General features: G+C 43.5%; 1 protein-coding gene across 1 annotated transcript in view; it reads right to left on the bottom strand.

Moving 5' to 3' along the window:
* The window catches only part of LOC124805597 (myrosinase 1-like), a 303,345-nt gene that overhangs the window by 216,050 nt on the left and 59,517 nt on the right, over nucleotides 1-27,778 (bottom strand). Inside the window, exon 3 of the mRNA XM_047266163.1 lies at nucleotides 19,039-19,173. Within this exon, the coding sequence (XP_047122119.1) occupies nucleotides 19,039-19,173 (135 nt within the window). The remainder of the gene's footprint in view (nucleotides 1-19,038; nucleotides 19,174-27,778) is intronic.

The raw sequence follows: 27,778 nt of genomic DNA, 5'->3' as shown, positions 1-27,778 counted from the left end.
TTGGAAACATCTGGCCAATGGTGGCCGAGCAACTGGCTCGTCACAATACGCCAGTCACTACTCTTGATGAACTGTGGTATCGTTTTGAAGCTGCATCGGCAGCTGTACCTGTACACTCAAGCCCCAGACGTATCAAGGCCGCTATTACGGCCAGAGGGGGTTGTTCTGGGTACTTATTTCTCTGGATCTATGCACCCAAATTGCGTGAAAATTAATCACATATCAGTTGTAGTATAATATATTTGTCCAATGAATACCCGTTTATCATCTGCATTTCTTCTTGGTGTAGCAGTTGTAATGGCCAGTAGTGTACGTCTTTTACTGTCCCTGTTAATACATACCGACAAAACGAATATCGTACTACCCAAATTTTTGGCCGCATTATCGAATAAGCACGTAATATAACGGTTTTAAAAATCAGTTTGTTTGTAACCCACTCTTGCCCGCCCGGTTAGTTGTGCGGTCTAACGCAAGGCCTTACGGATTGGGCGCCTGGTCCCCGGCACGAATCCGTCCGGCGGACTTGTGTTGAGGTCCGGTGAGCCGACCAGTCTGTGGATGGTTTTTAGGCAGTTTTGCTTCTGTCTCGGTGAATGCGGGCTGGCTCCCCCTTCATTCCGCCTCGGCTACGCTATGTTGGCGATTGCTGCGCAAACAAGTTTTCCACGTACGCGTACACCACCATTACTCTACCACGTAAACGTAGGGGCTACACTCGTCTGGTGTGAGAGGGAGGGGGGGGGGGGGGGGGGGGGACCGGGTGTCGAACCGCACAATAACCCTGAAAGAGTGGTTTGGTGTCGGGCGGTGGAGGGTTGAAGTGGACTGCGTTAATCGTCGTGGGGTTGTGGTCCACTGTGGCTGTGGCGGGGATGGAGCCTCTCCGTCGTTTCTACGCCCCTGGTTAACATACAATACAATGCAAGCCACTCTTTCCGTCGACACTGGGCGCCGTGTGGAAGACTTGAGCAATATTTGTTTGGGCTGACTCCAGCTATACGTTGCAAAAACGAAGCTGCAAATATCTCCCGAAACAGCAGAGGCTATGGACCTGACGATTCTAAGAAGACACATACTGTAGATGTCAGTGTAATCGCAAACTCACACTGAAACCTGATATTAAAGAAAGAATAACTTGTTTGAATTTATAATAGTATCTTGTTAACAAACAACTAGAAATTAGCGCCAGTGTTCCCGGACAGATTGGGGAGAGGCAGGGGGGGGGCATAATTAGATTATTGCTACGTTTTGGTGACAACGGAATGACATATCCCCGAAATATCTGCGTCTCGTAATGTTCATTCATGAATGTAGCCTGCAAGTATGAGACACGAAAGACAGAAGAACATCAAATGTTTCAAATGGCTCTGAGCACTACGGGACTTAACATCTCAGGTCATCAGACCCCTAGACTTAGAACTACTTAAACATAACTAAGCTAAGGACAGCACACACATCCATGCCCGAGGCAGGATTCGAACCTGCGACCGCCGTATGTCGCACTGCGTGGAAAAAAGAAACGTGAAAAAGAACACTATTCGTTGAAATCTATATCTACATCTACATGGAAACTCTGCAAATCACATTTAACAGAGGGTTCATCGAACCACCTTCACAATTCACTATTATTCCAATCTCGTATAGCGCGCGGAAAGAATGAACACCCATAGCTTTCCGTACGAGCTCTGATTTCCATTAATTCGTCGTGGTGATCGTTCCGCCCTATGGTGGTCGGTGTCAAAAAAATATTTTCACATTCGGAGGAGAAAGTTGGTGATTGGAATTTCGTGATAAGATTTTGTCGCAACGAAAAACGCCTTTCTTTTAATGATTTCCAGCCCAAATCCTGTAGCATTTCTGTGACACTCTCTCCCATATTTCGTGATAATACAAAACGTGCTGATTCAAACAGAACCGTTTCACCAAAGATAATTACGTCAATAGGGACTTCACATTCCAATTACGTCAGTGTGTAAAGCATTTTTCTTCTAACAATATAGTGGAGCAATATGGTCGTAAGATGACAAAGCGAAATTTGAAACAAAGTGGTTAATAGTCATATCTGACGAGGCTGTGCATGTGAGTCTGATTACATTTAAAACACTCGTGAGTAAAGAAAAAAAACAACAATACGCTTACGTAATACGGACTTTAATCGTTTCTTGAGAAGCGAGCTATCTGATGAATGAAATTTCACGTAATCAACAAAGGCTGATTACTGAATGATGAACAGTATGTCGAAACTGTAGTTATATGATACTTTGGCATCTACTCACTCTTTTGCACACGCAGGCGGCTAAGACACTTTATTTTCTCCTTGGTGATCCAGAGTTAGCATACATAGAAACGGTTTAGTGCGAATAATAAATGAGCAATTTTTTTCCTAGATAATGTAGACCTAAGCCGAATGCAAGTCTTCATGGACTAGATAATCAAGTACGAGCAACGTTTCTGTTTGTTAATTAGCAACATTTAATGCTGCCAGTCGGGTTTTTCCTTTTTTTTAATTGGCGTACGTAAATGTTGTTGCATAACAAATAAAACCATTGTTTTTACTCAGACTTTCAACAACCTTCTTATAATGGAAACAACAAAATTATAAGTGATTATTTGCTCGACAATATGCCTTTCCTGTTCTACTTTTATAGCAAATGTACAAGAAGGTGACAGTTTCATACATATTTGGTATTTCGGTATGTGCAGAAATGTTCATGAGGTGCACTTTTTCTTGCTTGACTATATCACTGCTAGAATTCTGTGCACATGGTACACTATGTCGGATACACCTATATTAATAATGTCTAGCAAGCAACAATTCGACTTCCACAAGCTGCAGTTACCACTGCGATTTCCGGAAAAATATACTCCCAGGCAGTTGTTATTAGACAAATAACGGAAAAAGCTTACGATTATTAGATAGAGCTCTACGGTTGTGTATTTTGAACAAGCTTTCAATGGCGGTAACAGAGCAGCATCGTATAAGGTACTAAGGGAATTAGTCATCTATGAGAAGCTAAGCCGGCCGGAGTGACCGAGCGGTTCTATTCGCTGGAACCGCCCGACCGCTACGGTCGCAAGTTCGAATCCTGCTTCGGGCATGGATGTGGTGATGTCCTTAGGTTAGTTATGCTTAAGTAGTTTTAAGTTCTAGGGGACTGATGACCTAAGATGTTAAGTCCCATAGTGCTCAGAGCCATTTGAACCATTTGAGAAGCTAAGAAAGTTAGTTTCGTTATGAATGAAGGACACAAAGACGAAAGTAAAGGTGAGTAACAAACTGAACGAGTGCTCAAAAGTTTACAAATGGAATGAAACAGGATGATCGTCTCTCCGCACTTAGCACTGCTTAGGACATCCTTTTAGAGATTTCCAATTACCTCAAGATCTGGAGTACGTGAAATCATTACGTTTACAAATCAACAGCACAAGCGGTTCTGTGGTACCAAGTACTGAGCTGAAAAACCGATATTGGCACTTTGTGAAGCCACCAAGAGCGGCAATGCAGTCGCTGACTCTGTCGATCGTACAGATGGCGAATACAGTCCTGGGATACGTTATTCCACGCCTGTTCGATGTACGCACGTAGTTGTGCAACAGTTGTCGGCTGACGAGTCGCGCGAGTAATTTCTCGTCCCATCATATCCCACACGTGCTCAATGGGAGACAAGTCCGTACGTCGTGTTGGCCAGGGTGGTTGCTGCTCGTCTTGCAGAGCACGTTAAGTTTCACAGGCAGTGTGTGGGCGAGCATTATACTGTTCGAACAACACATCGTGCTGTTTGTGGCGAAATAACAATTTAATAAACTTTTGGAAACGTTTCCTCTTTGTGTTTTTTAGAGATTTCTTTGCGTTGAAGTCATTTAGTAAATTTCGTGCTTTAGTTTTCAGCTGACGTTTCTTATTGTTTCTTGTGAAACCTTTCAGTAAAATTTTCATTCAGTGTTTTAATTTCATTGAGTGTTCCAGTGGCCGCTTGAATTTTTCGTTTTAGCTAAAAATTTTGTGAAGTTTTGTTGGTACTAGTATTAGCTGTGGTGTAATAGTATTAATCCAAGTAGTTGCTTTCTTAGCAGACGCAGAATTTCGAGACTGCTATTGTTAGTTCTATAAATAGTTTTACTAGTGTAACTGAACTTAGGTAACGTAGACGTATAGTTTTTTTCAGTAAATGTAAAATTGTACCATGAGTGAGAAGTGTGGGCTCTGTCATAGGTTTGTGAGTAGTGGATTACTGTTACGGTGTGGGATTTGTTCAGAGTATTTTCATTGGGGGGGGGGGGGGGGGGGAGGAATTCAGTGGGGAAGCCAGTGGCCATTCTAGTGAGATCCTCTCCTGGGAATGCAGAATCTGTAGTAGAAATAAGTTGATACAGGAGCAGAAGAGTAAGATCTGTGTCCTTCAGGTGCAGTTCCAATGCGCAAAGGAGGAACTAGATAGGTTGAGGAGAGTGAAGGGTGATGGGGAATGGGAACTGACAGTTGACAAGAAGGCAGCTAGGGGGAGGAGGTATTCAGACAGTTATACTTTGCGTATATGCAACAGATCTGACCAACTGTCAGAGATGAGTGGTTAGGAGCCTGTTGTAGCTGTAGATGTAGGGAACATACAGTAGTCCACAGCAGTTAGGAGACCTAGGTTAGTTGCAAATTCAAACAGAAAGAAGAAGGTTCTGCTGCTAGGGAGTATGCACAGTAGAGGTGTGGGCGAGCAGTTGCAGGAAGTGTTGGGGAGTAAGTACCAGGTCACCAGTATTGTGAAGCCTAGTGCAGGGTTGGCTAAGGTGACTGACAGCATAGGGGAGTTATGTAGGAATCTTACAAAGAAGGATCAGGTAGTGATAGTGGGTGGAACAGGGAACAGTCTTGATAGGGACGGGGAATATGATGTAAGTGGTGACCTGGTAAAAATAGCTACTCAAACCGGTGGCAGTAAAGTGCATTTCTGCAGCTGTTTCAGCGTCATGATCGGCCTCATCTTAGTGCAGCTGTTAGATGCGTTAACATTGGGCTGGGGAGGGTGCTGATGGCAGAGGACATGGGTCACATTTCAGTGGTGCCAGTTGGGTGTATCAGTAGATCAGGTTTCGCTAGGCATGGCCTGCACCTCAATAGGTATGGGAAGTGGAGGGTGGCAAAGCTTGTACGAGGGATGGAATTTTAGTAGTGGCAAATATTTAATTACAGCTCGTACAAAATAGTTACCTGTTTCAAAGTTTTACTGACCTTCAAAGTAGTCACCAGCATTGTGTATAACCCGTTGCCAGCGATGTGGAAGTCGTAGGATACTCTTAGCAGTGTCGGTTGTGTTGACAGTTCGAGCGGCGCGGGCTATTGCCCGACGAATTTGTAGCAGTTCTGAAGCGAAAGCCGTAAAGTGTTTCCATCAGTTTAGAAATCTGGTTGAACTGACGAGGGCTTAACCGACCGCTTTTCACGAAGAGGGCCCAGGGCTGTTCCTCAGCTAAGAAAAGAAGCTTGACGTGGTACCTTTTTATGTTTGACCGTGCCTTATTCTAGCATATATTAGTTTGGTTTTATGCTTCTGAAGAAGGCTAGATTACTCTAGCTGAAACCTGGGTAATTACCAGTAACAGTTCGCAACCCAAGCGGATATATGACATGTTAACTTATCAAAGTTGCTGACAGGGCTGTAACATGTTAAAAATTCTTTGCATATAGATAATGATAATAACCTCGTGTGGGTGAACTGCCTGGTGGGCGCCACGGGGGAAAGGGGGCCTACAGTTTAATGTGGAATGCAAACTACGTGTTGTTTCTGCCAACTCCTCACATCGTTGAGAGGAGAATGCTAGGTTAAAACTAAGACTAAAAAATCCATGGTCCGACCGACATTCGATCCCTGTATCTTTCAGTTTCCAGGCACACCCTTTATCCCTAGACCATTGTGTTGGACATATATACAAGTATTTCACCAGTAGATTTTGCTGGGTGAGTTTTCGAGGATCAAAATATGTGACATAAACGGCTGTATCTTCCGATTGCATTGATTTAGAAGCTTAAATTTTTTTACACCGCCAAGGAACCACAGACCTTAGTATGTGAAAAATTTCAACTTGACACCTCTGGCAGTTCCTGACAAAAAGCTGGCCTCAGCAGTCGGAAAAACAAGCGGGCGGACAATAAAGTGATCCTGTAAGCATTGTGTTTTACCGATTGAGGTACAAAACAGTAAAAACTAATGAGAGGGGTACAATAATAATTAAATCCGCTCATATATACGTACGTGCACATGCTGACGATTATGCAATTTTGGCAAGATATATGAACAACCACAAAGACATGAATGAAATAATGGAGGCAGGAGGAGCTAAAATGTACACTGATGAATCAAAACATTATGAGCACTGCCCACCGCGACGTTGGTTGCCGCCTGGTGACATTGCGGCCATGTGACCTGGTAATAAAAGTACATAAGCGGAGCAGATACGGACGGGGGATGACCCTAACGAAGATGTGGGCTGCAAACGGGGAAATCCATTGAGATAAACGACTGTGACAAAGGGCAGATTGTTATTGCGCGGAGCCTGTGGACGAATATCTCAAAAGCGGCGAAGCCGTGTGCTACTGTCGTAAGCCTCTGCGGAAAAAGATAGAAGGACAGTGAAACTACCCCTAGGCGCTTAACAGGTGGACTCCCACGACTCTTCACAGAACGTACAGTTCGGAGGCTTGTCTGCTCTATAAAGTAGGATAGACAACGATCTGTGGCATCTCTACCGAAAGAGCACAATGCTGGTGCACGAACGAGTATTTCAGAACACGCCATTCAGCGTACATTGTTGAACATGGAGCTCTGCAACAGACCACCCCTACGTAATCACAAGCTGACGCAACGACATCGTCAATTACGATTGCACTGGGTTCGGGATCTTGAGGATTCGACCGTAGATCATTGGAAACGTGTTGGCTCTTAGGCTGAATCACATTTTTACTACACTAGGTCGATGGTCGTCTTCGCAAACGCCATCATCGAGATGAATAGCGTCTCGAAACGTGCAGCGCGAAAGTATTATGCTATGGGAGACATTCTCCTACGCTTTCATGTCACCTGTGTTAGTAATCGAAGACACGCTGACAGCTGCGAACGATCTGCATCCCTCCATGCTTGTTGCCTTCCCTGATGGCAATGTCATCTTTCGGCAGCATTATTCTCAGTATCTCGGAGCAAAAACCGTGCTACAGTGGTTAGAGGAGCGTTATAGTGAACTCAGGTTGATGTCTCGGCGACCAATTTGCCTGATTTAAATCCTATGTGGATCGCTATACGGTGCCATCATCGTGTACGTAAATCAGCGGCTCGTTGTTTATGCGAATTACATGACTTGTGTGTAGACATCCAATGTCACATACCTCTAAAAAGCTACCAGTAAACTGTCGGATCACTGATACACAGGATCAGTGATGTATTACGCTCCAAAGACGGACAAATGCGCTATTAAGCAGATGGTCATAATATTTTTCCTCATCAATGTACATACGTTAAACGATAATAAGTCAAAACAAAAGGTAATAACCAATTCCAAGGATAGAAGAACATATGTCCTGCAGGACTCTGATAAAGGTGCTTCCTTTATATAGGTGTCCTTAGGACCAATGGTAATAGTAAGAGACAATGTATTACAGAAAGGATACGAGCAGGAAATAGAGTCTATTATGCGAACTTACAGGTATTTAAGAATTTTCTAATTACAAGAACAACAAAATTATGAATACGACCAGTTTTTACATATGAGTCAGAAATATGGGCAATGACGACAGAAGATTTAAACAACCTAAGGGCATTTAAAATATAAATCATTAAAACCATGAGAACCTGTGAGAGAGCAAGAGAGTTGGAAAGTAAGACGCAACCATGAACTACAACAGTTTATACACGTGAAAGTTATAGCAAAATTTATGAAGTTTCAGAGAACTGTAGGCGATGGGATACAAAAACTAATAATGAAAGACAGATTGTAATCCACCACAAGGAAAGGATAACCAAGAGGGAAATGGCTAGGCAATGTGTTGGCTGACTTCACTGAGATGAAGATCCGAGGGCGGAAGAGAAAAGCAGGAAGCGGATATGTATGCAGACACTTTTTCTAGGAGATCAAGGCCCACGGGAGGCTGTAGTGCGAAAGAAGAATATAGATCTGCCCAAATAATTATCTGTTCATATTCCACATAATTTACAGTAACTGATCTTACTAGACTGTTTAAAGTCAGTACGCGTCAAGAACGTGTCCTAAAAGCTGTTGATAGAATTACTGTCATTCAAAAGCGAATAATCAGACCAAAAAAGATTAACAGTGAATTTTAAAATGCCAGTGAGTATTTGGACGCTTATTAGTGATTAGTGAGAAACTTATGACATTAACACACACATACACACACGCTTGTAACTCGCCAAAGAATCAAATTTCAGTAGAACAATAAAAACCACAATTACAGCACGACGTATCCTTGAAGGAAATTTCCAGAAATAAAATTTCTATGTATCATGAGGAACCGACACTTTCAGTTCTATCTTGTAAAACTGTTGTTGCATACCAATGAAGGACCTCTCTACACTATAAGACATCGAAATAAGTGTCCAAGGAATAGAAAAGCAACTGGAATCACTCAGCAGAGGAAAGTCCACTGGACCTGACGGGATACCAATTCGATTCTACACAGAGTACGCGAAAGAACTTGCCCCCCTTCTAACGGCCGTGTACCGCAAGTCTCTAGAGGAACGGAAGGTTCCAAATGATTGGAAAAGAGCACAGGTAGTCCCAGTCTTCAAGAAGGGTCGTCGAGCAGATGCGCAGAACTATAGACCTATGTCTCTGACGTCGATCTGTTGTAGAATTTTAGAACATGATTTTTGTTCGAGTATCACGTCGTTTTTGGAAACCCAGAATCTACTATATAGGAATCAACATGGATTCCGGAAACAGCGATCGTGTGAGACCCAACTCGCTTTATTTGTTCATGAGACCCAGAAAATATTAGATACAGGCTCCCAGGTAGATGCTATTTTTCTTGACTTCCGGAAGGCGTTCGATACAGTTCCGCACTGTCGCCTGATAAACAAAGTAAGAGCCTACGGAATATCAGACCAGCTGTGTGGCTGGATTGAAGAGTTTTTAGCAAACAGAACACAGCATGTTGTTATCAATGGAGAGACGTCTACAGATGTTAAAGTAACCTCTGGCGTGCCACAGGGGAGTGTTACGGGACCATTGCTTTTCACAATATATGCAAATGATAGTGTCGGAAGTCCCATGCGGCTTTTCGTGGATGATGCTGTAGTATACAGAGAAGTTGCAGCATTAGAAAATTGTAGCGAAATGCAGGAAGATCTGCAGCGGATAGGCACTTGGTGCAGGGAGTGGCAACTGACCCTTAGCATAGACAAATGTAATGTATTGCGAATATATAGAAAGAAGGATGCTTTATTGTATGATTATATGATAGCGGAACAAACACTGGTAGCAGTTACTTCTGTAAAATATCTGGGAGTATGCGTGCGGAACGATTTGAAGTGGAATGATCATATAAAATTAATTGTTGGTAAGGCAGGTACCAGGTTGAGATTCATTGGGAGAGTCCTTAGAAAATGTAGTCCATCAACAAAGGAGGTGGGTTACAAAACACTCGTTCGACCTACACTTGAGTATTGCTCATCAGTGTGGGATCCGTACCAGATCGGGTTGACGGAGGAGATAGAGAAGATCCAAAGAAGAGCGGCGCGTTTCGTCACAGGGCTATTTGGTAACCGTGATAGCGTTACGGAGATGTTTAACAAACTCAAGTGGCAGACTCTGCAAGAGAGACGCTCTGCATCGCGGTGTAGCTTGCTCGCCAGGTTTCGAGAGGGTGCGTTTCTGGATGAGGTATCGAATATATTGCTTCCCCCCTACTTATACCTCCCGAGGAGATCACGAACGTAAAATTAGAGAGATTCGAGCGCACACGGAGACTTTCAGACAGTCGTTCTTCCCGCGAACCATACGCGACTGGAACAGGAAAGGGAGGTAATGACAGTGGCACATAAAGTGCCCTCCGCCACACACCGTTGGGTGGCTTGCGGAGTATAAATGTAGATGTAGATAAGGAAGCAAACAAAGAAAACGCTAAACCAGTACGATCCTAGACTTGATGGTCTCTCGTGTTAATTAAGAACGTACAATTTATTTACAAGAAACGTTATCAGAGAAACACTACTGACAATATATTTAATCTGGAACATCTCTACGTGAACATATGAATTTCCAGAAACATCATCGTTTCTCTTATTCTCAATTTTTTCTTATTTATGCTAAGTTTGTCAGTTATTGTTCTTCGTAGATGTATTTGAGAGTTTTGAAACCAGGGATCCTCTATCAGTGCAGATTACATGATTACAATCAGTACTTAGTTTTTTCGCATGTAACAAGTAAACACCCTCATCACGCTGAAGTAATAATGGCAACTCCCAAGTAACAAGCTATTGTAGCTTCTTACTGTAACCCAGTCGATACATGTCTACATCTCATATGGAAATCGCACAATGTTTAAAATTTCCGATTCGGTGTACAGCACTTCTTTCAATCCTATGTCTGCGAATTTAACATTTCTAGGTAAAATCAGACACTCTGCTATGAAGAAATTAGTTGGCTTGCACCAAGCTTATGTGGAAGCAGGAGAACATTCAAACATTTTTAAATGAATGTGATGTATTACTGTTTGCGAAAACTGCAACATTTGGAGCTGGAGAATACCGTGAGTGACAATGAGCTCCTCGTACAAGCCTTGAAGGCCCAATGGACGTCTACCGCCGCCGTGTCATTCTCTGCCCTTCGGTCTCCTGACGATGCGGTGTGGAGGGGCATGTGGTCAGAACAGCGCTCTTCAGTCGTTTTCCCGGCTTTCCAAACCATGCAGCTGCTCTTTCTTATTGAAGTAAATCCTCAGTCTGCATCACAAGCCTTAGGGTACCTGGCACCAGGGCTTCCCACCAACCAAAAATCCTTGGCACCACCAGTAATCTACATCTACATCCACGTGATTACTCTGGTATTCACAATAAAGTGCCTGGCAGAGGGTTCAATGAACCACCTTCGTGCTGTCTCTTTACCGTTCCACTCTCGAACGGCACACGGGAAAAACGAGTGCTTAAATTTTTCCGTGCAGGCCTGGTTTCTCTTATTTTATCGTGATGATCATTTCTCCCTATGTAGGTGGGTGCCAACAGAATGTTTTCGCAATCGGAGGAGAAAACTGGTGATTGAAATTTCATGAGAATATCCCGTCGCAACGAAAAACGCCTTTGTTTTAATGATTGCCACTCCAATTCACGTATCAAGTCTGTGACACTATCTCCTCTATTTCTCGATAATACAAAAGGAGCTTCCCTTCTTTGTACTTTTTCGATGTCATCCGTCAGTCCCACCTGATGCGGATCCCACACCGCACAGCAATACTACAGAATAGGGCGGACAAGCGTGGTGTAAGCAGTCTCTTTAGTAGACCTTATACTGTTCTGTCAATGAATCGCAGTCTTTGGTTTGCTCTACCCACAATATTATCTATGTGATCGTTCCAATTTAGGTTATTTTTAATTGTAATCCCTAAGTATTTAGTTAAATTTACAGCCCTCAGATTTGTGTGACTTATCGCGTAATCGAAATTTAGCTGATTTCTTTTAGTACTCATGTGAATAACTTCGCACTTTTCTTTATTCAGGGTCGATTTCCACTTTTCGAACCATACAGATATCTTATCTAAATCATTTTGCAAGTCGTTTTGATCGTCTGATGACTTTACAAGACGGTAAATGACAGCATCAACTGCAAACAATCTAAGATGGCTACTCAGATTGTGTCCTATGTCGTTAATATAGATCAGGAACAATAGAGGGCCTATAATACTTCCTGGGTCGTCGAATGGCAAACATTTACGCTAACCACACAGCTACGGAGATAGACACTGTGAGTGATCGGATCATCAAAGCTGGAGACCGCATAGTAGAAAGAATCTCCTGTATTGCAAGCATAATAACATATGACAGATGAAGAAATAAGGACATCAGCGCAGGCAACATTCCTCAATACAAGAAATCTGCCGATATTAAATATAGGCCTCAGCTTCAGAAAGAAGTTTTTGTGAATGTACGCATGGAATACAATATTGTCTGGAAGTGAACCAAGAACAGAGAGAAAATCGAAAAAGAAGAGACACAAATCGCTTGTAATGCTATGTGCAGAAGTGATTCCCCGCAGAATTACCAGTGCAAGGAACGTGCGGGAAACAATTACTACAAGAGGGACAAAATAATAGAACATGTTATGGGACATCAGAAAATAACTATCATTTTGTTATAGGAAGCCGTAGAAGATAAAACCAGCAGGGGAAGTCCGTGAATGGAGTATACACACACTGCTCAGCACAGTTAAAGGGCCACTTTTTCGAAAGTGTCTCCCATTGCGTTGCAGAACTTTGAAATTTGGCGCAGAGGTGCCTCCGACCTTGCTCTGTAATGTTCGATGAGCTTGGCGCCCTACGACGTCACCCTCGGGCTCGGCGATGCCTCAGACAGCAAGGTGTCGACATATGAGGAAGAAAGGTCAGAGCCCAGAAGTTCATGTGAGGTGCAAAGTAGGTTAATGACGTCACACTGGCACTAAATACCATCATAATTCTGGTTAATACCACCGTGGACGTGTCACACGATGGGAAGTGTGATGGAGGTCAGAATAGCGATGCCCGAAGTTGCAATATGCGCTTTTCTTATGAGCGGCCGAGGAAAACATTTCACACGCACCGTCGCTCCGCATTGACGAGAAACGGACTTAGGGGATGGCATAAGAGATGTCAATAAATCACTCCTCCCCTTGGGCCGTTGATTCCCACAAATTTTGCGATCTAAAACTGCGGTTTCCAGTGCGATGAACAACAGGAAAATGTTCTTGACAGCCTTTGACACTGTAGACACTCTCAGTATGATTCAGCCTTACTCTAATGACAATCGTGGGCCTACAGTCGCATTGAATGTAATCGCAGCCCTTTGGAATGTAATATACAGGACATAAAATCCCGTATGAGGCCTGCGATCATTTTTAAGTTAATAGTTGGCAATCAGTGCTGTACAACCGCAATAAAGTCATGAGATGTTCGATTTTATTAGAACATCTTACTCGTTTCGGGATTACACCCATCTTCAGACATCACAAACTTCAACTCCTTCCTATCCAACCAGGCGTACACCATTGACAACTCAAAGAAAGTGTCGATTAACGTATGGCTCTAATGGTTCAAATGGCTCTGAGCACTATGGGACTTAACATCAGTGATCATCAGTCCCCTAGAACTTAGAACTACTTAAACCTAACTAACCTAAGGACATCATACACACCCATGCCCGAAGCAGGATTCGAACCTGTGACCGTAGCGGTCACGCGGTTCCAGACTGGAGCGCCTAGAACCGCACGGCCACACCGGCGATTAACGTATGATTATAACTGCGACACAAGCAGTCTTGAAGCATGACCTTTGGAGTGTAGCCCCACCACCATTTTCCGAAATTTAAACGTGATCCGAAGTAGCAAAGGGTTTTTATCCTTTTTCAGCCCTCCTGTGGCGTGAGCACTGGTGGGGAGAGGGGAAGGGGATGGGATGCGATATTGACACAAGCGTGAATAAGACAGCAAAGAGTCCCTCTCAGAAACTCCAGTTACCGAATTGGAGGGTTTTAGGGGAATCTTTGCCGTTTTATTCAAGCATGTGCCCCCCCCCTCTCCCCCTTAGTGATCACAAGACAGGAGGTTGAGAAATATGAGGGCTGAAAAATCATAAACACCCTTTACAGCTTGGGATCACTTTCATATTTCATAAAATAGTTTTGAACGCTCCATCCTGTACATCAGAGTAAAAATTGCAGTCGCGCTACACTCCAAAGGGACGCGACCACGTTCAGTGCGGTCGCCTGCCCACGATGTCGTTAGAGAAGGTCTGAATCGCCCTGGGGGTGTCTGAGGTTAACGTCTTCCTGTTGCTCATCGAGCTGAGAACTGTCGTTTTAGATAGCAAAATGCATGGGAATCAACACTCCAGGAGAAGGTGTGGTTTCATTTAAACCTTTATGGCATCTCCTCATGTCGATAAGGAGCAGCGGTGTGTCTGAAATGTATTCCTCAGCCGTCCATAAAAAATTGCTTGCTTTCAATGCTGGGCGTCGTGATTCTTACCTCCATCGCACAGGTATCAAAAGCAAGGGTGAAATGTGGGTAAGAAGGGGTGTCACGACGCTTCCATCGTGAGACACGTCCACGGTGGCGTTGGGCAGAATTGTGCTCAAATTAGGTACCAGTGTGACAACACTAACCCATCTTACACCCCACATTAATTTTTTTCTCATATGTGCCCATCTTGCTTTTTAAACCATCACCTAGCCCGAGGGTGACTCTGCAGGGCGCTACACTTTTGTACCATTACAGCGGAAGGCTATAGACACGTTTGAGTCAAATTTCAAACCAGCGTCGCAATGGGGTACAATCTCGGGGTTTCGAAAAAAATAACCCTTTAATTGTGCTGCGGAACGTATCTAGTAAATAATTTACAACGTTGGGTAAACAAGTTGGAACGAAATGGAAAGTCGTTCCTACTAGCACCAAACCACTCACAAAACAAATGACGCACAACTTAAAAAAAACACAAAGCAAAAATTTTAGCGCTATAGATAGCAAGAAGCAATATATTATTTGTTCAGAAAGGAGAAATTACGATCTCTGCCACATTTGGGCAAGGAAAGAATTCACTGGCGACAAAAATTTGTATCAAGGCCAGGACCCGAATCCTGCTTACTATTTATCTGCATCCCCTCTCACTGAAAGCAATAGAAATTGTACAGAATTATCAGTATCATTAATTTGTAGTTCTGGAACGCCATACCGGGCCGTGCAATACACGCTCTGTACCTTGGACCTCCGGCACTACAGCTGTTTCCTGCTGCTGTCGCCGAAACGAATTACAGAAGCGTTATATTCAAACTGTCGGTCATCGCTTATATATGTTCAGTATATTACTTGATGAGCACAAACATATAAGCCGGCCGGAATGACCGTGCGGTTCTAGGCGCTACAGTCTAGAGCCGAGTGACCGCTACGGTCGCAGGTTCGAATCCTGCCTCGGGCATGGATGTGTGTGATGTTCTTAGGTTAGTTAGGTTTAATTAGTTCTAAGTTCTAGGTGACTGGTGACCTCAGAAGTTAAGTCGCATAGTGCTCAGAGCCATTTGAACCACAAACATATAATTTTAGACCTATAATTAGCTGAAACTACACTGATGAGACAAAACGTTATGACCCCCTGCTCAACAACTTATTGGTCCGTCTATTGCACTTAATACAGCAGCGATTCCTCGTAGCATAGACTCGGCAAGTACATGGTAGGCTTCCGGAGGTTTATCCTAATTTCACGCAGTTCCCGTAAATTATGGACTGGTGGTTTGTAGGCGCCTAGCTGGCTCCCGGTAACGTACCAGATGTGTTCCACCTGCTTCAGAAAGGTGCATTTAGTGCCTTAGACATCAACGCGAAATCTCCATCCTGCTCAGGGAACCCATGTAGGACCTTATGACACGGACAGTTATCCTGATGGAAAATCCCATTGTCCTCGGGAAACACATCAAGAATGAAGGTATCCAAGTGGACTGCAATAAAGCTCACATCGTCCACAACTGACATGGTGCCTTCGACTACAGCCACAGATCCCATAGAAGCTCAAGTGAACGTCACCCCATGACACAAAACTACCCTCGCCGATCTGCTGCATGTTTAGAGCAGTCGATGTTTCCGACAAGACGTGCGACATCGTGTAACATGAAGGTATTTCGTCCGACCATGCTACACGTTTCCATTGATCTACGGTCCAGTGTCAATGATCCTGTGTCCTATGAAGCTGCAATTGAAGATGTCGTTGGGTCAACATGGAAACACATAGCGGACGTTAGCTGTACAGCCCCATGTTCATCAATATATGCTGAACATGAGCCTGCACCAGCATTGTATTCTGTCATGAGAACTGTCACACATCGCCTCCTATCCAGCAATACAGAGCCGGAAAGCTTTCGACCTCAAAGTCCTGTGATGAGCTGCGGACGTCCAACATCTTGCTGGCGGTTTCACCATCCTTCAACAAATATGTGGCTCCTCACGACTATAGTATGGTAACAGCTGACCAGATTCTCTGTTTCCGAGGTGATAATTCCCAGGCAACAGCCATAACACTCTGGCCTTTGTGAAAATCGCTGCTGTAAGTGGATTTCAGTACTCGTGGTCTGTATCGTGGCTAGTATGGTTACCCATTCGTCTCTGCACCGCCTCACGTACCCTCAACTCCACTACGGGGCACCTAATTGCGCGGCGGGATTCTTCAGAAAGTTTTGGCTCATCTACACTACATCTGCACCATTATCCTGCCGTTCATAGCGAAGTGCTTGGCAGAGGATTTTCGGAACTACTTTCAGACGATTGCTCGATCGTTCCTCAGTCGAATGACACATAGTAAAAATGAACACCTGAATCTTTCCGTGCGATCTTTGTTTTCTCTTATTTTATTATGACGGTCATTTCTCACTATGTAAGTGAGAGTCAACCAAATATTTTCACATTCGGAGCAGGCAGTTGGTGGTTGAAAATCTGTGAAAGGATCTCGCCTTGTTTTGGTGATTGCCACCCCCAACTCACGTATTATATGCGTGAAACTATCTCCTCAGTTTCGCGATAACACAAAACGAGCTGCCCTTCTTTGAAGTTTTTGCATGTCTTGCGTCAATGTTATCTTGTAAGAATCCGACACCACTCATAAATACTCTAGCAGAGGACGGACAAGCGCAGTGAAGGAAGTCTTCGTAGCATATCTGTAAGTGCTCTACCTATAAAACGTAGTCTTTGCTTCGCCTTCCCCACAAAATTTTCTACGTCATACTTCCATATTAAGTTATTCGTGGTCGTAATTGAATCGTATAACACAAATTTAATGCATTTTTTGTACTCATGTGCAAGGTTTCACATTTTTTTATTATTCAGAGTCAATTTTCACTTTTCGTGCCATACAGATATCTCCTCTGAAATATTTTGTAATTCGTGTTCATTTTCGGGTGACATCACTAGACGGTCAACTGCAAATAATATAAGAGGGCTGTTTACAATCCTTCCCGAATTGTTTATGTAGATTAGAAACAGCAGAGGGCCTTTAACACCTCCTGTGGATCGCCGGACATACGTAATTTCTGTTTCACTCGACGACTTCCCGTCAGTTGCTACGAACCCAGGCTGTCACAGCTGAGACGATAATTCAAGGACACGCAATTTGATTAGAAACCATTTGTGAGGAGCGGTGTCAAAAGCCTTCTGGAAATATGGAATCAACCTGAGGTAGCCAGTCAATAGTACTCATTACTTCGTGTGAATAAAGAGCCACTCGTGTTTCAAAATACGATATTTTCTGAAACCGTGACGTGTAAGAGCCAACAAATCGTTTCTTCTTCGAGGTATTTGATAATGTTCCAAGACGGCACATGTTCCAGAATGTTACTGCAGATTGATGTCTTTGAAATGAGTTTGTAATTCAGCGTTGACTCCTATTTCCTTTCTTGTGTATTGGTGTGCTCTGCGCAACTTTTGCAATCCTTAGATACGAATCTATCGTCGGGCGAGCGTTGTACAAAGTCCTCAAATATAGAGCTATTTCATCAGCATACTCTGAAAGGAACCTAACTGGTATACAATTTGGACCAGAAGACTTTAGTGACATAAGCAGCATCGCTACACCAAGCGTATATACTTCTAAAATCTGCAGTTTGTGAGCTGTTGTTGACATTAATTCTGGAATATTTACTGCACCCCTCTTTGGTGATGAAATTTCGGAAAAACATGTTGAGTAAATCAGCTTTGGTGGCGCTGTTATCGTTAACATTAGCAGCTCCTGTTATAATTTACATACGACCAGAATCTCTTTGGATTTTCGCCAGATTCTGCAACAATGTTCCACTTTGGTAAGTGTTAAAAGCGCCTCGCATTAAGGTCTGTATTAATTTTCGAGCTTCTATAAAACATTACGAATTTTGAAAATGTTGTTTACTTTTAAATCTGGCATGCTTTATAGTTGCTTCTCCAACAGTTTTGTGTCCTGTTTTGTGTACCTTCGGTCCATGAGGAATGATTTTGTAACCTTGAAACAGTAGTTATTTAAGGTAAATGCACATATTAATGTGTATTACACTATCTACATTCGTTGACGCGACTCGCGCACAGATAGAATGAAATCACGAGACGAACAACACTAAGCTAGCAGCAAAGAATTTAAATATCCAGGAAACGATTTGTATGCGTTAACGGAGGCACAGAAGTGATGAGACGTATAAAGCAATATATAATCGGCTAGGAATCTTCTGGAAAAGCCGTTACTCAGTGTTGAGTGGATATGATGCCCAACAGTCCAACACGAATAATGACCCCAGGGTGCCACACCCCCTCACCACCCCTGTAGAGTTCAACATGTGTATGTGTTTCAGGTCTACTTGGTGACGTACTGAACTGCCCAAGAAGTTCCATATCCAGCTATGGAACAGAAGGTGCAAAATGTCAATTAAACTCGACAAAAACCACAGTTAATGTATTCCTGTGGATGCGAAGCCCCACTGGCCATTCGGGATGACATGACACAATATTAGAGGGCACTAAATATCCTTATTCACTTGTCTCTATTCTGTGCGCCTGGGCAAAAAGTGTTCCTTCGTCTTGAGTCATGTAGACAAGAATTACAAATCACAGTATAATTTTATTTGCAATGATGTATTTGTGTATGGGATCAGACTGAAGTAAAAGTCTGTCTTTGGATAGTGTGTGACAAATCCTCGAAAATCTAAAATTATTTTTGTTAATTTCGCGCACTTGATTTGCATCTACCTCCGTGGAAGAAGAAAGGTTGCTGTTAGAAATTCAAAATAACTTAGTATTACAAAATTATTTTATCCAGATAGTAAAGTCTGTTGAGGTAGTTTGTCTTACCATAGGCTCAATTCCATTGGCAATCAGCAGGTCGATTAGTTTGTTGTAGTACTCCACGCCCAGTGGGTTGACTTGACTGACGTCGCCCAAGGGGAGTACCCGTGCCCAGGAAATGGAGAAGCGGTAAATGTCAACCTGAAACAATAACATTGACGTTCGTAGTTCTGCTTTAATGCAGTACAATTATAACCGCCAAAAAATAAAATTATATAACTACACAGGTCTGCAAAACTCTAAGGCAGATGTAACTTTCTCATGATGTCACTGCCAAAAAACACGCTCGATGAAACTTGACCGTGCATAGAAAGAACAGTATAGCACAGCAGGCTATGAGCACTATGGGACTTAACATCTGATGTTATCAGTCCCCTAGAACTTAGAACTGCTTAAACAAAACTAGCCTAAGGACATCACACACATCCATGCCCGAGGCAGGATTCGAACCTGCGACCGCAGCCGTCGCGCGATTCCGGACTGAAGCGCCAGGAACCGCTCGGTCACCGCGGCCGGCGCACAGCAGGCAATAGAACTCATTAAGCATTTTGACGAACAGAAATGACACTGTTATTCAAGGACAATAATTATACTCAAGTCACCGCGATTTATGATGGTCCCCTGGACATTACAAAACGCTGGACATGGATCTTAATAGGATGCGTGATTACCGAAAAGGGCAGTGCATGCGGTGACCGTACCTAACGGTTACTGCTAGTGTAGTTGCTCTTCTAAACAGTTCCATTCGAGCAAACCAGTTGCGTTTTTAATTGCACTTACTTGTCCTTCAGGTATTTGAGCTATGCACTGCTCTGCCTAAAAAGCGTAATCATAGGGTAAAGCCGCACACGTCTGCTTTCATCCCCCGCAGCTAATTCGCTGCAAATAATAAGCTGCTGCTACGATCGTTCAGTTAAATAGTCTGTGCACTGGCTAGAATTGCGATTTAATAAAATACCCACAAATACAAAATAAAACTTAAATGAATACTTTAAAGGTTCTTTTCTAATGTTTGTAACTGATGTAGACTACAGAGAATTATGTGGAATAATAATCAAAATATCCACGGGTGTACTGCCAGTCTACAGTGTCCAATGGGCACAATATTTCGGCGATCAAACATGTCGCCATCATCAGGTGAACTGACGGACTGAGCTCCTGTGAACGTGCCGGCACGGAGATCCGTACGCTATGGTTGCTCAGAGGGGTTAGGTCGCGGCGGCGGCCGATTTAAATACCCTCCGCCTGCGGCGCGCTCCTTCCGCAGTCCGCGCCCCGCGCCACGGTCGCACGGTGGAATAGATTGCGGCGGCGTCTGAGACGACGTCAGTGTAATGGCTCTGTCCGCCGTGGTCGTCACAACTATACGTTTGCTCGATTTACTCTTGATTAACCCAATCGCTGGTTCCCAAGCCTTGCTAAGATTATAGCCACAGTCACGGTTTATGAGGTCGTCATTGGTGCGAATTTCGATGGCCTCTCCAACAACGCTGTCCCAGTATCTCGCCGTCTGTACCAGAATCCTCGTGCGTTCATACTCCATAGCGTGATTTTCCGACAAACAATGTTCAGCGACCGCCGACTTGCTCGGATACATCAGTGTTCACGACATCGATCCTCGACGGTACGCATCGTCTGACCAAAATACGACTTGCCACATTGACATGGAATCTGGTACACGCCGGCCTTCCTCAAACCGAGGTCATCTTTGGCGCTCCCCGCCAGTGCACGAGTTTTATTCGGAGGACAAAACACAGTTCCGGCCTGGTGTTTCTTCAAAATGCGGGCGATTTTCCCCGAGAGTGCGCCTGTATATGGAATAAACGCAGTGCCTACCTCCTCCCTCGTGATTTCATCCATCTCCATAGGTTGTGCTGTAGTGGTTGGGCGGAGAGCACGTTGAATCTGCCACTCTGAGTACCCATTTTTAAGAAATACAGTTCTCAGATGTTCCAATTCCTGGAGTAGACTCTCTGCGTCAGAGATGGTGCGCAGCACGTTCACAGGAGCTCAGTCCGTCAGTTCACCTGATGATGGCGACATGTATCATCGCCGAAATATTGTGCCCGTTGGACACTAGACCGGCAATACACCCGTGGATATTTTGATTATCAAATACGCCGGGAGAAACACAAGAATCACATCATGTGGAATAATAATTATTCAAGAAAGAACATCTCAGGTAAACGGGAAGTGATCCTACGATATTCGATTAAAATATAGACAGAAAATACCCTTGTCAAGTGCAGTAAAGTTACAATGACAACCTTACGAGAATGGTAGCAAAATACCCAAAATAATTGTTGTCAAAAATGCGAAAACTAAGTCCATTTCGTGATTATAATACATGAAATATTCACTAACCCAAAAAAGTTCGGAGTTCAACATGATGATGTACAAATTAACTCACCCGATACAAACAACAGTAACTCATACTCTGTCTATACTCAGTTCTGTAATACAAGCGGAAAAAGTTAAGAGTTCTACTCTGGAGCACGATCAGACATATCAAAATATAAATTCCCTACAGAAGTTGAAGTATGGTAGGGGCTGTTCACCTTCCAGAATCGGTATCGTTCGTCACCACAACCAGATATGGCTCCTTCCAGAATGAACATCCGAGTCTGCAGAATCGCTCCCTAGCGCTCTTCATTCGAAAAAGCCTGTCTCCACCCGACTCCCGTGGTGATGGGCTACTGTCTACTTTTGCATTGGCTGAAGGCTGCCCCCAACAAAATTAAGTCGTTCTTAAACCCTAGAGACATGATCTGACTCAATGTGACCACTTCTCAGACTAAACTAATATATTACAACAATATTTAAATACAGAAATGTTACAAACATTCTGTCACACTCAGCCCATTCACAATAAATATAAATAAAGGTTTGTCCGCAAATAAATACGCCAATATCCTTGTGCTCATGATAAATGACACCAGCTTGTCATTAAATATCGTTTAAACAATTATATAGGCCTGCTTGTCAGAAGTGTTTTTTGGCACTCTTTCACAGAAGTAGTGTCAACTAACACATGCGACAAACCACTTCTTTCGTATTATCAATTGCAATTAATATTTAAATCAATTTGTGATAGTATAGTAATGTGTTCATTAAATGAATACTCAAATATGACAATATGACGTATATGAGGTATTCGTGCTGTAATCATTTGCTGTGTAATTGTGGAGGACACGATGTTCTGACAAATATTTGCATAATGAAAAGATATAAAAAATATTATAACCCAAGAAATAAGATATATACATATATTTAGCTATCAGAAATGATAGCTATGGTGCAATGTTATCATCTGAGATATTGCATGCAGCGTTTAAAGTCGTTAATGGAGAAACTTTTCGCAAAAATATTTATTCACTGTTGTAAAGTGGCAAAATAAATGAAGGTCAGATTCACACCTTGCATGAGAGCTTTATACATCGCAACAGGAAGGTGAATATGACACCTAACTTATGTATGTAATGCAAAAAGGGGTAACACTCAATCAATGGTAATTAACACGCCATTCCTATAATGCATGTCTGAGCGGAAGGTGAGACAAGCAGTGAGAGGCGTTTCAGTTTGGAATTCAGAGGGATGAGGGAAGAGGCAAGGCCGCGCTACAGGAGGTACCATGGAAACCACTTAAAGGGGTGTCCCAGTCGAAAAGTCAACGAGCGACCAGGTGACTCAGACAGAGAGAGCAAGTATAATGGCCCATCTGAAAAAATAGTTCATATGGCTCTGAGCACTATGGCACTTAACTTCTGAGGTCATCAGTCCCCTAGAACTACTTAAACCTAAGGACATCACACACATCCATGCCTGAGGCAGGATTCGAACCTGCGACCGTAGCGGTCGCGCGGTTCCAGACTGAAGCGCCTAGAACCGCTCGGCATCTTCGGCCGGCGGCCCATCTGAGGGACGACAGGAAAGAAAGCTTTTAGAAAACTGCATTTTGAAACTCCAAATGGATACAAAACAAGACCAGTGACGCACTTTCGATCATGTGTCCAGCGAGAGGTACACACGTGAGAGAGTCAGTGTACGCATTTAGGTGTCTGGAATGGGCACAAAACGTCCGATTGGCGGAAACGCGCTGGGAAGGAGAAAAGAGCCAAAGTTTCGACGCAATTTAATGGTAGGCACCTTGCGATTGTTAGAGTTTCCACAAAATAAGAGGAACGCTCCTATTGGTTGAAAAAACTGTGACGTGAAGCACGAAAGAACCCAGGTGGGGAGACAGGTCGGCTATGAGTAAGACAAGATGTAAATTTTTGAGGACTCTTCTCTGAACTGGCTCAAGTCCAGAATGGAGCACATAACGCTCTGTACGACACAGAAGAGTAATTTGTGTAAACACTGCGTTCACAGCAGCTGATATCCAGCTAGAAATTAGTTGTAGCATCGTTTAGCTCCAACTGTGGAGAAACGAACCAGCTAACTAGTTAACTGTTCTTGCAAGAACTGAGAGAGCATTATAATATGCACACTGCTCCAACCATGTGCGTGTATATCACCACATTCTAAAACTGGGGGAGTACATGTTCTCTCACATAACGAGAAACGTAAAGAAAGTTTCTGCTGGAAAATTCAGCTTAGGTGTAATGAGTTTATAGGAATTTGAGAGGAAGAGAGCGGCCTAGCAGACGACAGCTCACTGCAGCTTAAGGTAAATACCGCATGCAGAGGTGTAAACTTTTTGGTTCACCTGCGTGTGTCCACTGTAAACTCGAGTGAGCCCAGGTAATCTTTTCCTCAATTTGTCGCATTACTAACTATGCACTGTAGACTTGATTGTCGTCCTAACAATAGTACCGAACTTTGAACCAGAATCGGACGGTTTTCATAGTACTGACCAACATCATAATGTAAATGTAGGAACAATTTTGTAAAGAAACTTCTATTTAATCTTTAATATTGTCATGTTTAGGATAATTTAAGTCGGCCAGTGTAGCCGAGCGGTTCTAGGTGCTTCAGTCTGGAACCGCGCGACCGCGATGGTCGCAGGTTCAAATCCTGCCTTGGGAATGGATGTGTGTGATGTCCTTAGGTTAGTTAGGTTTAAGTAGTGCTAAGTTCTAGGGGACTGATGACCTCAGATGTTAAGTCCCATAGTGCTCAGAGCCATTTGAACCATTTGATAATTTAACCTTCTGAGAGTTAATATATTAATATTGTTGTGTTTAGGATTATTTCACTTTTTGATGTTGACGAGATGCGTTATCCCGACAACTGTTTTTTTTTTTGTCATTTGCAAACAGTGTAAAAGCATCTATTTTTGTGCTAATATTGTGACATTCAACATGTCATTTCAACTTATAAAGTTGTCTTCAATACTAGAAGAAGTAAATCTCATAATATTGCATCTTACACTGTGAAATATTAACTTCTGTAATATTAAAGATATTGAAATATTGTTGCGTCACCGGATGCGCCCCATTTTTCTGAGGCTGATTTTATATAATATTTTACTATGAAATTATAGGTTCTCGAAAAGCAATAAGAAGCCATCTTTCAGCTTGTCTGACACTGCCATTTTTGGTGGATCTCCTATCAAAAATGGTTCAAATGGCTCTGAGCACTATGGGACTTAACTTCTGAGGTCGTCAGTCCCCTAGAACGTAGAACTACTTAAACCTAAGTAACCTAAGGACATCACACACATCCATGCCCGAGGCAGGATCCGAACCTGCAACCGTAGTGGTCACGCAGTTCCAGACTGAAACGCCTTGAACCGCACAGCTACACCGGCCAGCAATCTCCTTTCTCCTGAACAAAGGTCATGTGTGCATCAGCCATCAAATTCCCAGCTTTGGGCCTTTCTCCTTTCTGGCGACACGCTCCTTGTCTCTTCACCTGAGATCACATGGGGCAGCCGTGTGACGTCCTCGTCCCACCAACTTGCATCCAGCCCAGAAAGCAAGTTCAGCTCTCCTCACTACCAGCCCTAGGTGGACTACTAACTCGCCCACATACTCATAACGCTACAATGCTCTGAAACGTGCTCCCATGTTGGCCACAAGGTTGGTAAAGAGTTCTTGTGGTAAGTCATTCCATTCCTCCACCAATGCGGCTGACTAGAGCTGCACTCCGCTATTCGATGCAGTCAGTTGTCGTCACCCGAAAAAACCTCACAATTGCCAACAGGACTTACACTCTGAGGGTACCATACAAATGTAACTAAATATGAAGATAATAATAATAATTTTGGGTCGCTCAGTCGCTTGATGCAAGTCTTTCTGTAGTTCGCCGCTTCAGCGAATTGTGTGTCACTAATCTAACCTAGTTATCCAACCAGGGAAAGGGGACCTAGAGTTTAGGGTGTAATCCGAACCAAGTGTGGTTTATGGCGACTACTCACATCTTTGAGGACTAATTTAGAACGAAGGCCGTGGCCCGACAGAAATTCGATCCCGCAACCTCTCGGTTTCCAGGCACACGCTTTATCGGTAGATCACCAGGCCCGACTCGCATACAGATAGTTCATCTATAGCTTTTGATGATAGAGTTCGCGAGTATCAAATAAGTGACATAACTGAATGGCCATATCTTTTGATGCACTGACTTGAAAGCTTAAATGTTTGACACCCCCAAGGGACAGTATGCAGGGTGGCAACCGGTGTGTCCCCTCCACAAGGAGTGCAAGACCCACATCACTCGCCCATCTTCCATTTCTAATACACAACTATGCATATGGTTTTGCGGAACCATTCTGAATATTTCTGCTTATCTTCAGACGGGAGTACCGAATCAGAGCAAGTGGTGATTAAATATCGCATCTCCGGCAAAGAGCAAATTTTGTAGCAGATGAAAATAGTTCAGTTAGCTTCGGTTTCTTTGAGTAAGCTACGACATGCCCAAAGCAATGAAACGAGGGAACGGTCGAGTCGGGGCGGTTTGTAGCGGTATTCACGGGCGGCCTGAGAGATAACCAGCGGACACGCCGCCTCGGCTGGTGACGCCCTCGTCCCTCACCGTAAAACTCAAAGCTGCGATCTCTCCACTACATGGAAAGCTGGTCCGAGACTCAATTTTCTGCTGTCAAGGCGCCGTATTAACACAAAAGACGGGTCTGGCACCGCTACCAGAAAGTAACTTTCGCAGAAGCGTCATTTATTATTTTCTGTTATTAAACGAGTAGGCAGATTTGACAAACAGGAGAATTTGGACAGCTTCCGTTACATTTCAAGTACCACAAGAACTAATGAACACGAGGGACGGCTTTTATCATCATCACATATAGCTTTGTCACAAAACTGTATTATGGTTTATGAAGTAATGACTACAGTATGGTCTAAGGAGCTGCAGTCATGGACTGTGCCGCTGATCCCGGCGGAGGTTCGAGTCCTCCCTCGGGCATGGGTGTGTGTGTTTGTACTTAGGATAATTTAGGTTAAGTAGTGTGTAAGTTTAGGGATGATAACCTTAGCAGTTAAGTCCCATAAGATTTCATACGCATTTGAACATTTGACTACAGTATGTTATTCTATCTGTAACATAATTTTTTCTTCATTGTTATTTCACCCCCTTTCTAAAAATTTAATACATAGTAACATTTTAAATAGCCTTAAAATTGAATATTTTCTCAAAAATGAAATGCACATAGTGATTTGTTTTGGTTAAAAGACAAAATATGAATTGCTGACTGTTTATAAAACATTTACACAGAGAACAATGAAGTGATGGGTTTATGAAGATTGCCAGGGGTAACTGTATCATGGGAGTTGTAGGATTTTCGGTGGTGTGTACTATGGGTGTCCTGTGTGTCTGTCTGGCTTAGCAGTGAACATGTGAAAGAGACAAATGTACACCTTAACCAATCCATACACGTTGTTAGTGGACCACGATCATCCTCCGCCAATGGCGTCACTGGTTGCAGTATGGAACGTCATGGGGTCAGCATAATGCTCTCCTATCACAGGATAATGTATGCGCCAGATAAGCCATTGCAAATGTGAAATGCTGGTACATCAATAACCAGTGTACCACCAGAATGTTGAACGCAAGCATGCAAACGTGCATGCTTTGTGTTGTATAGGTGCTAGATGTCAGATCCCACGCCTGTCGCAATTGGTCGGTCAATGCGGGGATGGTTAATGCTGGTTATATACGACTCTGGAATTGTCGGCTGATGATGTGCCATGTGTCGTCGATTGGAGACAGAGCTGGTGATCTAGCAAGCCAAGGTAACATGTCGACAGTCCGTAGAGCATGTTGCGTTACAACAGCGTATATGGGTGAGCGTTATCCTGTTGGAGCAGACACCGCGGAAAGCTTTTCCAGGCGCTACAGTCTGGAACCGCGCGACCGCTACGGTCGCAGGTTCGAATCCTGCCTCGGGCATGGATGTGTTAGATCTCCTTAGGTTAGTTAGGTTCAAGTAGTTCTCAGTTCTAGGAGACTGATGACCTCAGAAGTTAAGTCCCATAGTGCTCAGAGCCATTTGAACCATTTTGAAAGCTGTTCATGAATGGTAGCACAACAGATCGAATCATCATACTGACGTATGAATTTGCATTCAAGGTACGTGGGATAACCACGAGAGTGCTCCTGCTGTCGTACGAAATCGTACCCCAGTCATAGCTCCAGGTGTGGGTCCAGTGTTTTCTAGCACACAGGTACGTTGGTTGCACGTACTCAACCGACCTCCTCCTAACCAACACACGGCATCACTGGCACCAAGGCAGACCCAGACTTCATCAGGGAACACAGCAGACCTCCACCCTACTCTCCATTGAGCTCTCGA

The sequence above is a fragment of the Schistocerca piceifrons genome, chromosome 7 (assembly GCF_021461385.2).
Source record: "Schistocerca piceifrons isolate TAMUIC-IGC-003096 chromosome 7, iqSchPice1.1, whole genome shotgun sequence".
NCBI lineage: Eukaryota > Metazoa > Arthropoda > Insecta > Orthoptera > Acrididae > Schistocerca > Schistocerca piceifrons.
This window is presented reverse-complemented; position numbering and strand designations above follow the sequence as displayed.